This window comes from Lactuca virosa, chromosome 9 (genome assembly GCF_052849685.1).
Source record: "Lactuca virosa cultivar CGN04683 chromosome 9, Lactuca_virosa_CGN04683_v6, whole genome shotgun sequence".
NCBI classification, from domain to species: Eukaryota; Viridiplantae; Streptophyta; class Magnoliopsida; order Asterales; family Asteraceae; genus Lactuca; species Lactuca virosa.
In genome coordinates, this window is record NC_136434.1 from 43979566 (window position 1) to 43992441 (window position 12876).

Below are 12876 nucleotides of genomic sequence, written 5' to 3' on the forward strand. Positions count from 1 at the left end.
TATATATATATATATATATATATATATATATAATTAAACAATATGTTTGTTATGAAGACATGAGATAACGAAGGAGACAAACCTGCGATAACAACAATGAAAAGAAACATGCAGAAGTAGGTCGACTTAGACATGTTTAAGCACAATTATGGACAACTACTTAATTAGCGTGGAATTTCTGAATGTTTTGCTTTATAGATTAACCTTGTTCGTTTAAATAGAGGAAGTATGTGTTTTTTCTCTCTCTTTTTTTTTTCTTTTTTCTTTTTTTTTTACTTCTTAGAACAAGGAAACGTAAATACAATAAATGAAGCTAATTAATGCAAAAAATAACTTCATAATGTAATAAAGAGTTTTTAAATTTGTCATATATTCGACATTGAGCTCGGTAGCGCCTGGCATCAACACACATTTTATTTTCAATTCTCAAACTCTATAAATACAACCCTTAATCATCATTTTATATCACTTCAAAACCTCCTTCTTTCTTCCCCTTGTCTTCATCTTTATCTTTGTGAATTTTTAAGTCGGTGATAGAAACGACCATGTTATTCAATTCATTGAAATGAAGAAAATACTAGGCAAAAAAATTTAGATACATAAAAAAACCATGAAGCTTCCTACTAACGTCTCATGCACGATTATTTTGGTGAGCATGCGATTTTTCAAGGCCACTTCCCCCCCCCCCCCCCCCCCCCGATGCCCTAGGTTAAAATCTTAGGATGTTTGCACGTACCGCATTAGATCGATTTCACAAATTTTGCAAGTATGTCATGAGATTGTATGGTCCACGATATTTTGTAATCCTACTTATACTGACATCTAACAATTATATGGTTATCATGTAAATGTTCATGGCTTTCCTAGATTGTAAGGAAGCTTAGATAGCCTCCACTAGGGGATGAGAAAACTATATGAATGCATGTCATGGTCAATACACCCGAGGTGATATGCTTAGTCAGTGGTCATACTTGAAGTTATGGCCTCATAGAATTTGTGGACATAACATGCCTTCTTTGGTGTCACGGTTCCATGAATGATATAAATGTTCTAAATATGTCTCCGATATTCGATGACATGCATAACGAGACTGCACCAAACTACTGATCTAATTTACGTATTTTTTGCTAGAATATGTACCTAAAAAATCACAAACAAATACTGATCTAATTTCTCTATTTTGTTTTAGAATATAAACAACTACTTGAGCATAAAAATCAACCATGGTATGAAAATATCACACCAATCAACAAAAAATAACTTGGATAAGGAAGTTTGTGGATGAATATACAGCAAATTAAATAAAAAAATCATTATACATGTTTAATTAAGCACTTGATTATGCAACTAGGTGTTAGACTCATGTATTATATGAGTTTATTTAAAAGAACAATTAAGAGTAAATTACATGAATGGTCCCTATGGTTTGGGGTAATTTGCGCGTTTGGTCCCTAACTTATTTTTTTAACTCGGAAGGTCTTTATTGTTTGTTTTTGTTACGCGCTTGGTCCCTACTATTTGTTTTTGTTACGCTCGTGGTCTCTGTCTTACCTAAAAAGACTATTATTTAAATAGAAAAAATGGTGGGGTAGATAAGGTAAGGTGAAGGGGTGGGGTTGGGGGTGTGTTTATTTAAATAAATTAAAAAATCAAGGGCAATATGGTCTTTTTAGGTAAGACAGGGACCAAACGCGTAACAAAAACAAACAGTAGGGACCTTCCGAGTTAAAAAAATAAGTTAGGGACCAAACGCGCAAATTACCCTAAACCATAGGGACCATTCATGTAATTTACTCAAAAATTAAATATGAAATTCTAAACATTTGAGAAATTTGAATTTATAAGAAAAGTGAAAAAATATTTAATTATTAAAATTAAAGTGTTTTTTCTTTTTTAAATTTAAACAAATAATTTAGATAAATATTCAAAGGAAACTAATGTGGCTTTAATTTTGTAATTTTGAAACTAAAATGAATGTCTATTAATATAATTGAAATCATTTATTATTACATTTAAATATTATATGAAATTTAATAAAATGGAAAAAAGCATAAAATAACATGTGACAAAAAAATCATTATTTATTAGAGTATATATATATATATATATATATATATATATATATATATATATATATATATATATATATATATATGTATAAATTAATAATTTAGATAAATAAACAAAGGAAACTAACGCGAACATTTCTTATTGCGAGAACATTTGAGAACAAATTTGAACCGCTAATTTTCTTTTAAATTAAAATCTTAAAAATTATTAATATAAATCAAAATCAATTAAAAACATTACCCGTCTACCCAACCTCCCGTCCCCCCACCTCACTCCACCCATACCCACTCTACCAATATGGAATTTGATGTCATCTCTCTCACTTGGAGCTTCACCACCACTGAGACCACTGCACCACGGTCGGAGTTACCAGTCCGTCGTCGGAATCACCAGAACGGTGTCAGAATCATCGAACATTGTCTCTCCACTTTCTCCAGATCTGGTTTTAGCAGATCTAGCAATATCAAAAACCAACGCTGATTGCTTCCCCCCGAAGAATCAAATCAAGTCGATCGAGTTTCTCCTTTTGTTGACTTTGATCTAAATCCATCACCATTATCACGTAATCCACCATTTTTACTATTCCAACAACTTCATCAATGGAGACGGAAGTGCAGTTCATGAAATCAACACATCACGGGTGGCATTGTGTGTTTTCCACATACTTTTCAAGAGCTTGAAGAATTATGATTTTTTTACACTCCACACCTTCGTAGTTTCCGAGCAATGTTTGAGTGTAATTGGCGTTAAGGACTATGACGACGATGGAATAGGTTTTGGAGTTTGAAAATAGGAGAAGTTTGCCTCAGTTCTTCAACAAGACGATGTCGTTTCAGGCAGCTTCTAGGTCTAGGTTTTGGTAATTGGCGTTAAGGACTATGACGACGATGGAATAGGTTTTGGAGTTTGAAAATAGGAGAAGTTTGCCTCAGTTCTTCAACAAGACGATGTCGTTTCAGGTAACTTCTAGGTCTAGGTTTTGGTGTTCTTTGGAGTAAACATCACTGGAGGAGAGATGGAGGAGGAGTTATAGGGAAAGAGATATTCCCGATTTTCGATGGGTTAGGTTATACGGCGGAGCATTCTATTAACTCTACGTGTAACGCTCGTTTCCCGGTATGTATTTCAAATCAATTTATTTATTTTTATGCAAGAACTCGACGAGTTGGAGGCCCCAAACTCGTTGAGTAGGAATGGAATTTGGACGCGGGATCTAAAGTCTACTCGTCGAGTCGAGAGCCTTAACTCGACGAGTAGGGCTGCCAGAATGAAACCCTGATTTTCAAGGTTTAGCACCCTATTTAAACACCTTAACTCCAAAGGCTAGCCTCATTTACAACCTCCATCGTCATAAACCCTAGCTAAGAAACCATAATCCACTTTTGGAGAGTTTTTGAGCCATTTTGTGCATTCTTTGTGATTTTGAAGTTTGTGAAGGAAATATAAGCTTGGGGATTCAAGAGGAAGCCAAATATCCAGAGTTTGAGCTGCATTCCTGACTCATTTGAGGTATAAAGTTGAAACCTTCGCTTTCTATTACTTAGATCTTCATTTGGGGTAGTATGTTGTCATTTTTGGGCCATATTGAAGTCATTTTCGGGATTTGAGTATATCATGAAGTTGTGACTTTAGATCTAGGAACTCATGAGCTTATAAGGCTTAAAGTTTCCAGCTTTATCAAGTCTTGTCCCTTCTCCATGACCTAGATCTCTTATATAGCTTAGTTTTGGTGTTTCTAGCTCCATTTAGAATTTTTCACAGTGGAGTTGGATCTTATGAAGCTGCCTACAACATTGTATGTTTTGTTTTCATTTTTAACTTGGTTCCTGACTTTCCTGTTTTGAAATTGATAAAAGTTCATATATGAACATTTCGATCGATAAAAGATTGGATCGGTAAATGGAGATTCACAATAAAAAACTTTTTTGTTATTGGTTGCGTTCTTTCTATTAGATTAAATACATGTAAAGGTTTTACCTATTGTGTTTTACGGTTTTCCAAGTAAAGAACATGATAACATGGTCTAATCACATGTGGTTAAATACATATAATCACATGTGATTAAATACACGAGACCAACTATTAAATCGGAAACACAAAAATTAAATATAGTCCACATAAATCATATATGATTAAATACATATAATCATATGTGATTATGTGTATCTAATCACATATGATTTATGTGGACAAGATTCATTTTGGCTTTCTCAATTCAGTAGTTATTCTCGTTATTTAATCACATATAATTATATTTATCTAATCACATATGATTTATACAGACAAAATGAATATTGTCCATATAAATCATATGTGATTAGATACATATAATCACATGTGATTATATACACAAGAACAACTATTGAATCAAGAATGCGAAAACAAACCGTTTCTACATAAATCATATATGATTATATACGTATAATCACGTGTGATTAAATACACGAGACCAACTATTAAATACATCTAATCAAATGTGATTATATGTATCTAATCACATATGGTTTATATGGACAAAAAATAATATTGTTTATATAAATCATATGTGATTACATAAATATAATCATATGTGATTATATACAAGAGAGCAACCATTGAATCAAAAATATGAAAACAAATCTGCGTCCACATTAATCATATGTTATTAAATACATATAATTATATATGATTAAATACATGAGAAAAATTATTGAATAGAAAACATGAAAATGAATCTTGTTTATATAAATCATATGTGATTAGATAAATATAATCACATGTGATTATGTGTATGTAATTACATGTTATTTATGTGATTATATGAATTTAATCACATATGGTTTAGGTGGTTGTAGGTAGTGGGTGGTGGTGGAGAAGATGGGTGTTGGTGGGTGGTGGTGCGTAGTGGATAATGGTGGTGGTGGAGGAGAGGGAGGGTGTTGGGGGTGCTAGGTAGTGGTGACGGGTGGTGGAGGTGGTGGGTGGTACGAGATGGGTTTCTTGGATGATAGTTGGTTTGTGGTGGTTGTAGGTGGTGGTGGGTGGTAGGTAGGTCAGTGGTGGTGATGGTTACGGTGGGTGGTAGGTGGGTGAGTGGTGGTGGTGTTGATGAGTAGGTGATGACAGATGGTGGTGGCGTGTGGTGATGTTTGGTAGTAGTGGTGGATTGTGGTAGTGGTGGTGGTAGGTATTAGGTAGTGATGGTGGTAGGTGGTGATGATATGGGTGGGTGGTGATGGTGGGTGGCGGTGACGTGTGGTGGTGATGGGTAGTGGAGGCGGGTGGTGGTGTTGGGTGGTAGTGGTGGTGGGTGGCGGGGATGGGTAGTAATGATGGGTGGTGGCGGTGGGTGGTGGTGATGGGTGGTGGTGGTGGTGGTTTTGGTGGGTAATGGGTGGTGGGGGTGGTGGTGGCGAGTGGTAGTGGTGGTGGTGGATAGTGGTGATGGGTGGTGGTAGTGGGTAGTGGTGGTGGTGGTGGTGGCGGGTGGTGGTGGTGGTTTTGGTTTTGATGGGTGATGGGTGGTGGTGGTGGTGACGAGTGGTGGTGATGGGTGGTGGAGGCGGGTGGTGGTGATGGATGGTGGTGGGTGATGGTGGTGTTGGTGGGTGGTGGTTGGTGGTAGTGTCGTGTATTGGTAATAGTGGTGGGTGGTGGTAGAAGTGGGTGGTGATTGGTGGTGGCGGGTGGTGGTGGTTGGTGGTAGAGGTGGATGGTGGTTGGTGGTGGCAGGTGATAGTGATGGTGGTGGGTGGTGGGTGATGGAGGGGTGGTGGTGATAGGTAGTGGAGGCAGGGTGTGGTGATGGGTGATGGTGGGTGGTGGTAATTGGTGGTTGTAGCGAGTAGTTGGTTATGGTGATGGGTGGTTGGTAGTGATGGTGGTTGGTCGTTGGTGGGTTGTAGGTGGCGGTGATCGATGGTTGGTGTTTGGTAGATAGTGGTCGTGGGTGATGTTGGTTTGGTGATGAATGGTGTAGGTTAGTGAGTTTTTTTAATTGTTTTTAACTATTTTTTGATTTATATAAATATTATTTTATAGTTTTTGATTTAATTACAAAAATGCCACCTTACAAATTAAAAATGATTTTTATTCTCAAATATTTTCGCAATGAGAAATGTTCTCGATTGAACGCTCTCTTTCTCTCTCTCTCTCTCTCTCTCTCTCTCTCTCTCTATATATATATATATATATATATATATATATATATATATATATATATATATATATATATATATATATATGGTGAGGTTCAGTAGAGAAAATTTTCTTTTTTCGTCAAATTCACAATGTGAATCTTTGAACATTGGCAATGTGAATTTAAATTCACACGGTGAATCCGAAAAATATATTTAACATTCACAATGTTAAGTTATGAATTTTGAAATTTTTTGTCTTTTTTTTTCTATAAAAAATAAGATTTAGAACTTGAAAAAAAAAATTGGTTCCTTAGATAACCAATAATTATGGTTCTCTATCTAATTTTTCCATATATATATATATATATATATATATATATATATATATATATATATATATATATATATATATATATATATATATATATATATATATATATATATATAGAGAGAGAGAGAGAGAGAGAGAGGTAGGTTCAAATGTTTCTCACATCTATTTTGTGTTAGAATGCATCAATAGGAATTTAGTATTAATTATATGTATATTAAAATGCTATCCATACTTATAACTCATTTTTATAGAAACTAATTAAATTCGTCATTAATGTCAACAATAATATTCTTTCATAATGAATTAATATCTACAAGAATGAGATTGTATTCCAACAGAGTGAGAGTGTATTTCATGTAACTTTATTGTATTTTAAGTGAGTGAGTTCTGAAACAAAATACGAACTCATATATAAAAACCTAGATGCGAATTTATTCTGAAAGAATGTTATTGCTGACATTAATGACGGATTTAATTAGTCTCCATAAAATTAGAATTATAATTATGGATATCATTTAATAACCTAACCATATTATATATATATATATATATATATATATATATATATATATATATATATATATATATATATATATATATATATATATATAATACGGAACTTAACAACCTTCATTCATTCAGATATATAGTACGATGCAAAAGAATATGATGAGCCATAACAATAAATTTTTCACGGAATTGGCAAATTAAGATCCAGGAGAGATTAAACTTGTAACATAAGATAAGTGATGTTTTTTTTATTAGTACAGTACTATTAATAAATTAAGAACACTTTTAAACTTACACGGTATAATTTGTCAAGTTGGTACCTAATAATATTTTTGACGGTAAACCCATTTGGTAGCAAAATATGAAATATTTTGTTAATTGACGTATAATTAAATATAATATTATGTTTGAAGTGAATAATATTTTTCATAAGCTTTTTTATATATGGTTTAGTTTCAACCACAAAATAAACTAAAAAAAAAAAGATGACGAACAAGATCTCCAATGTTCTCTACTTAGTCCATACCTTATACTCATCAATAACTACTATAGTGGTTAATGTCACGTAATCCCCACTAATTATCACTAAACCTATGAGATACCACCACTAACCACTCCACTCAACATCATTTTTTTTAATTCAAAAATACAATAAAATTACATTTTTTGAAAATTAAAAAAAAAACATTGAATTTTTTTTAACTAGTTTCAAACTACATTACTTAATTAACCTTGAATAAAAAAAACATTACATTAACTTAAATAACCTAAATTAAAAAAAAAAAAAACAAAAAAAAAAACAAACATAAGATAAAAAAAAAAACTAATCTTTGTTCATGTTGACTTGGTACAAATGATCTGTGATATGTTCTCGAAAATTGAAACACGTTTCGCTGTTATGAACAACTCGTGATAAAAATTCATTCGTTCCGGGTACGAACTCTTCAAGCGGCATGCCGATGTCGTCCGGATAATACGTGCAAATCGCTCGACCTTGATCTTCAATGATTATATTATGCATTATAATACATGCTAGGACCATTTTTTTTAATTCTTTCCTTATCCTAAAGTCGTATAGCGTATTTCACTACATGTCACGTCTACTTGAAGACTCCAAATGCCCTCTCGATATCCTTCCCCGCTTATTTCTGTCTCTTTGTGAACAACTTTGTCTTTTCACTTCGAGGAACCGAATATGCCTTCATAAGTGTAGAATAATCTGAGTATATCCCATCACAAAGATAGTAATCGTATTTGTACAAATTGCCGTTCACCGTGAACGTCATATCAGGTGTTTTGCTGGTCCAAAGATCGTTAAAAAGTGGAGACTGACCAAGAACGTTAATGTCGTTGTTAGACCCCGCAACTCCAAAAAAAGAATGCCATATCCATAAATCCTTACTTGGTTCACCTATATCTCCTCGAGTGAATTGACCACGCCATGCATTTGGACATTTTCCCAAGCCACATGCGTACAATCTAAACTGCCAAGCATACCCGGAAATTCATGCCTCTTTTCATGAATCGAATATAATCTCTCAATATCACGTGGAGTTGGTTTACGCAAATATTCTTGATGAAAAACCTCATACACACATGCGCAAACCAATCTACACAATCAATTGCGGTCCTCTCAGATACTTTGAAGTATTCGTCAGATGCATAAAATGTTATACTGTATCCCAAATACCTAAGCGCAGCCGCACACTTTTGTATACTACTAAAACTCATTCTTCCTCTAGCGTCAGGTTTTTGTTTGAAAAAATCATAACGAGCTTCTAAAACATTATTAATACGTAAAAATATAGTCTTATTTAGACGGAAACGACGTTTAAATGCGTCATCATTATAAAGACAATTATCGGTGAAGTAATCACGTACCAATAAGTCGTGTGCGGCTTGGCGATCACGATTGACGACCGCCCTTGTACGAGCAACATTCGAACTTTCTTCATCGTGAATATGTTGCACAATATTGAAGAAGGTCGAAATGAATTCCCCGTCATCATCCGAGTCAAAACTTTTTAACAATTCCAAATTCTCCATGTGTTTTTTGGTTTATAGAATGAGAGTAAAATGTGATAAAATGTGAGGGTTTTATTAGATTTATATAGGTATTGAGGTTTTGAAAAAAAAAACTTAAAAAATACCGTTGAATGGTCAAAATAAAGGAAAATGTTTTGATTCGCCGTTTCACTTCGTCGTCTAGAACACGGAACATCACGACCATGATTGACCACGACCGGCCGGGATGGTGTGCACGGTCGTGGTCGTGGTCCACCTCAACCACGGAACCCTCTGTACAATGTAAACCAGATAACTTTAGATGACCTTACTGGTCGATCCTAATAAAAAGTGAATCGTAATATCATATAACAACAAAATGAAAAATAATATCATAAAATAATAAATAATAATTATAATTTTGATAAGTACATGTATTCAAGTTTCCTTTTATCCGTAAAATAACAAAAAAGAATTTAATAAACCCTAGAACTTGAAATTTCATTATTTTTGAAGCTTCTTGAACTACTTAGCAAATTATTGTTTTCTTGTTCGAAGAATTAAAAAAAAATATAAAAAAATAATTACATATATGTTACTAGTATTTAAACGAGTGTATTCAATCTTTAAAGCAAGACATTTTCGAATTCCACATTTAAGTATTTTCACTGATTGTGTGTAAACATTTCAACCTCTACGTATTATTTCCTGCTCATGGTTATCGTCGTGATCATAGGTTTCATAGGTTGCTTTAATATTAAACAATGAATTGGGACCAAATTTTCTCAACAACTTTTAAAATGATGAATTATTTTTTAAAAGCTCATAGGCGGGGAATTACAGTTTCGGAATAACCTTTGGTGATCTTGATGAGTATGTGTGAGCTTAAAAAGAGAGACAGAGAGTGAAGGAACGTCCTAAATTTGAGGATCTAACAAAGCCATAGCCAAAGAAATCTCTCACGAATTTACGACCCCTCAAAAGATCTGACCCTTATCATTCAGACAATCTTTCATTATCCGTGTCAAGGTCAAGTAACTAATACATGCCCGAAAAAACTCCCTTTGTTTTCTCTAATATTCATATGATCGACATCCCTCACATTGATCGCTTCTTCCCTATTTTGATTCCCCTGCAAGGGTTTTGTTCATTTTGTGGGAAGCCTAGTTGAGTTATGTTTGTTGAGTGGATCTGATTACCTCTGCTGTTCTGGGTATGTTGCGAATAGGGATATAAGGATAACCATGGATGCAAGTCATACTAAAATTGTGAAAATATGGTGTAAAAATTGTTTCTTTTGTATCAAGAAATATCCAATTCCGATTTGTATTTTGCTTTTGTTCTTCCTTTCGTATATGTTCATGCCTTTAGTATACACATTTTTAATCTATTCTTCCCCCCTCGTTGGAATTCCGTTTATTGTTCATAGAGTTTTATTGGGTATTGATCGTCAAAAGATTAAAAAGGCTGAACAAGATGATAAAAGGAAAAAGTTTGCAAAGTCTCGCAGGAGTTTCAAATCTAAATATGGTGATCGTACCCACCTTAGTCGAAGAAACACCAACACGAAAACTGATAATTTTTGTTATAGCGATACGGATTTTGAGGACAATGACGACATTTTCTCGAAGAGTTTGAGCGAACTTTTGGCTGAAAAGAGCTCCTTATTTGAGAAAAAGCCGACAAATATAGGAGAGGTGAATGTTGAATCTGTTGTTGGAAGACATGAATGTTCGTCCTCATATGATTACCGAAAATATGGTAATCATGTTAATGATGATGATCATAAGAATGAAGTGAAAGGAGGATGTTGGGATTTCTCTGCCGGCGAAGGTGATGACCCACAAGATAAGACTGTGCGATGGGCAGAAGATGATCAAAAGAATGTAATGGATCTTGGGCTTTTAGAAACTGAAAGAAACAAGAGGTTGGAGGGTCTGATGCAGAGAAGAAGATCGAAAAAAAATCTAGGTTTTCAGGATAAAGATGCAACAACAGAAAATAACAATAATGGTCAAATTTCTGCCATTAAAGTCGTCAAAATAAATCCGTTTCTGGAAGTCAGTTCAGGTGGTAAGAAGTCCCCTGGTTCAGCTCCATCTTTGTTAGCGACACGCAATCCTTTTGACCTTCCTTATGATCCTCATGAAGAAAAACCTGATCTTTCTGGGGATAACTTTCATGAAGAGTTAACAGCTAGTCACCACAAAGAACCGATGTTTTGTAGGCATCAAAGCTTCAGCTTGGGTGCTTTTTCACATCCAGATGCTACTCATGATAATCGCAAAATGTCTTTTTACAAAGATCTTGCAACCAAGCGCTTCACCCTTGCTGCACTTGCAGCTTCAACCATTGGTAGGTAAACATTCCCTTTAGCGACGAATCAATCGCCCTTTTCGCGACGGATTCGGTTGCCATAACATTTGTAAAGATTGTTCAATGCATGGTTTTCTTGTATTGAATTGTGGTTTTGATTTTATAACACCCAATAAAATCTTTGATGTGTTTGTAATTTAACCTTGCCTCATTTCGTAGCAGATGATAATCCAAAAGAAGAAGGTGAAGAAGATGGAACCGAGAAAAGAACAAAAGAAATTGATGCATACCTCAAGGCTTCTATGTCAGAAGGAAATCGTCTACAAAGAAATGCTAATTCATTCGATTGTAGTCCATCAACAATGTTGGACGAGAGAAAAGCTGATATTGTCTTCTTTTATGGGGGTAAGAAGAGAATAGGCCACGCTCCAAGCAATTCCATTGTTTCTGACTTGCAGGTTGAGCTTTCTGACGAAGAAACTTCTCTAAAGGACTTGGATTTAGACAAAGAAAAAGGAAGTTGGTTAAACTTGTCAAACCTATCTAAATCGGATTCGGAAGTAGCTTTGAAACCAGATGGAGAAGAAGATGATACAAATCCTTTATCTGATGAACATTATGTAGCTCCTGAAGACAATCCTGGGATTATATCAAGCAGTGTGGTATCAACCGATCTACCCTCCTCATCAACTCAAGAGATGGACAATAGGCCACAATCATTGAATTCGGATATAGTACAAACCAATCAGTTGCAAGAACCACCAGATGGATTAACAGAAGCAGCCATTAGACAAGCTCATGTTACCTCAAGTTCTCCCAAATCTGTCTTAGAGAGAGGGTTTTCAACCGATCAGACTTCACAATACAACTTTTCCAATGAGGTTCAACAACCAGATAACCACACATGAGAAGCTGAAAATGGGCTACATCGACCAGCAATTCTTTTAGTGACAGAGATCAAGAGAACTCCCAGGCTGGTCAAACATCCTTCTCCAGAAATTCATAGCGATTTCTTGGGTTGATTATCATCTAGGAACCCTGGTGCCTAAGTGTCGTGCGGAGCTTGGTGGATAATCAAGTTCTCTCCCCCATCTGTCTCTTTCTCATTCAGATATGTTCATTATTTAGGCTATTTTGCTAGTTATTTGTAGGATTTAGTCAGGTTTTTGGTTCTACTCTATAACAAGCTTAATGTAATGGGTGTTGCACATCGGTAGGGGTGGTTTATGGCATGAAATCATTAAAGAATCAGGAGATCGTGAGATGCTGGAGAATATGTCAATATGCATGTTTACTTATTATTTTTATTATTTATTTATTTATTTATTTATTGTTTTTTGTTTTTGTTTTTGTTTTTTTTTTTTGTTTTTGCTTTTTGTTTTATTTATTTTTTGGTCCTAAATAGTAACGTTATTTCTTAGAACTGAAAGTGTTACCTTTGTTAAATTATAACATGTACATAACAAGATATGTTGGTCATTTCTCTTTTTCAACATGTTCGTGTTTAACGTTGTTTGTATTTTTTAT

At 34.5% G+C, this 12876-nt stretch overlaps 2 protein-coding genes across 2 annotated transcripts; one reads left to right on the plus strand and one right to left on the minus strand.

Annotated features, from left to right (window-relative positions):
- Positions 1-7787: 7787 nt before the first annotated feature.
- On the minus strand, positions 7788-9075 carry LOC145139180 (uncharacterized). Its single transcript, XM_079073097.1, has 3 exons — positions 8626-9075; positions 8229-8513; positions 7788-7796 (listed from the first exon to the last, which is right to left on the minus strand). Exons 1-3 carry the CDS (start codon positions 9073-9075, stop codon positions 7788-7790), a joined length of 744 nt encoding a protein of 247 aa, XP_078929223.1.
- Positions 9076-10092: 1017 nt separating this feature from the next.
- On the plus strand, positions 10093-12657 carry LOC145140833 (uncharacterized). The gene is made up of 2 exons (XM_079074207.1): positions 10093-11388; positions 11572-12657. Exons 1-2 carry the CDS (start codon positions 10278-10280, stop codon positions 12255-12257), a joined length of 1797 nt encoding a protein of 598 aa, XP_078930333.1. The 5' UTR covers positions 10093-10277; the 3' UTR covers positions 12258-12657.
- Positions 12658-12876: the final 219 nt, after the last annotated feature.

Bases quoted from the DNA above. Each gene is read 5' to 3' on its own strand.
- LOC145139180 (XM_079073097.1), bottom strand. From the start codon at position 9,075: ATGGAGAATTTGGAATTGTTAAAAAGTTTTGACTCGGATGATGACGGG. The intron at 8,514-8,625 runs GTGTGTATGAGG...TATGCTTGGCAG, and splicing joins GTGTAGATTGGTTTGCGCAT to TTTAGATTGTACGCATGTGG.
- LOC145140833 (XM_079074207.1), top strand. From the start codon at position 10,278: ATGGATGCAAGTCATACTAAAATTGTGAAAATATGGTGTAAAAATTGT. The intron at 11,389-11,571 runs GTAGGTAAACAT...ATTTCGTAGCAG, and splicing joins ACTTGCAGCTTCAACCATTG to ATGATAATCCAAAAGAAGAA.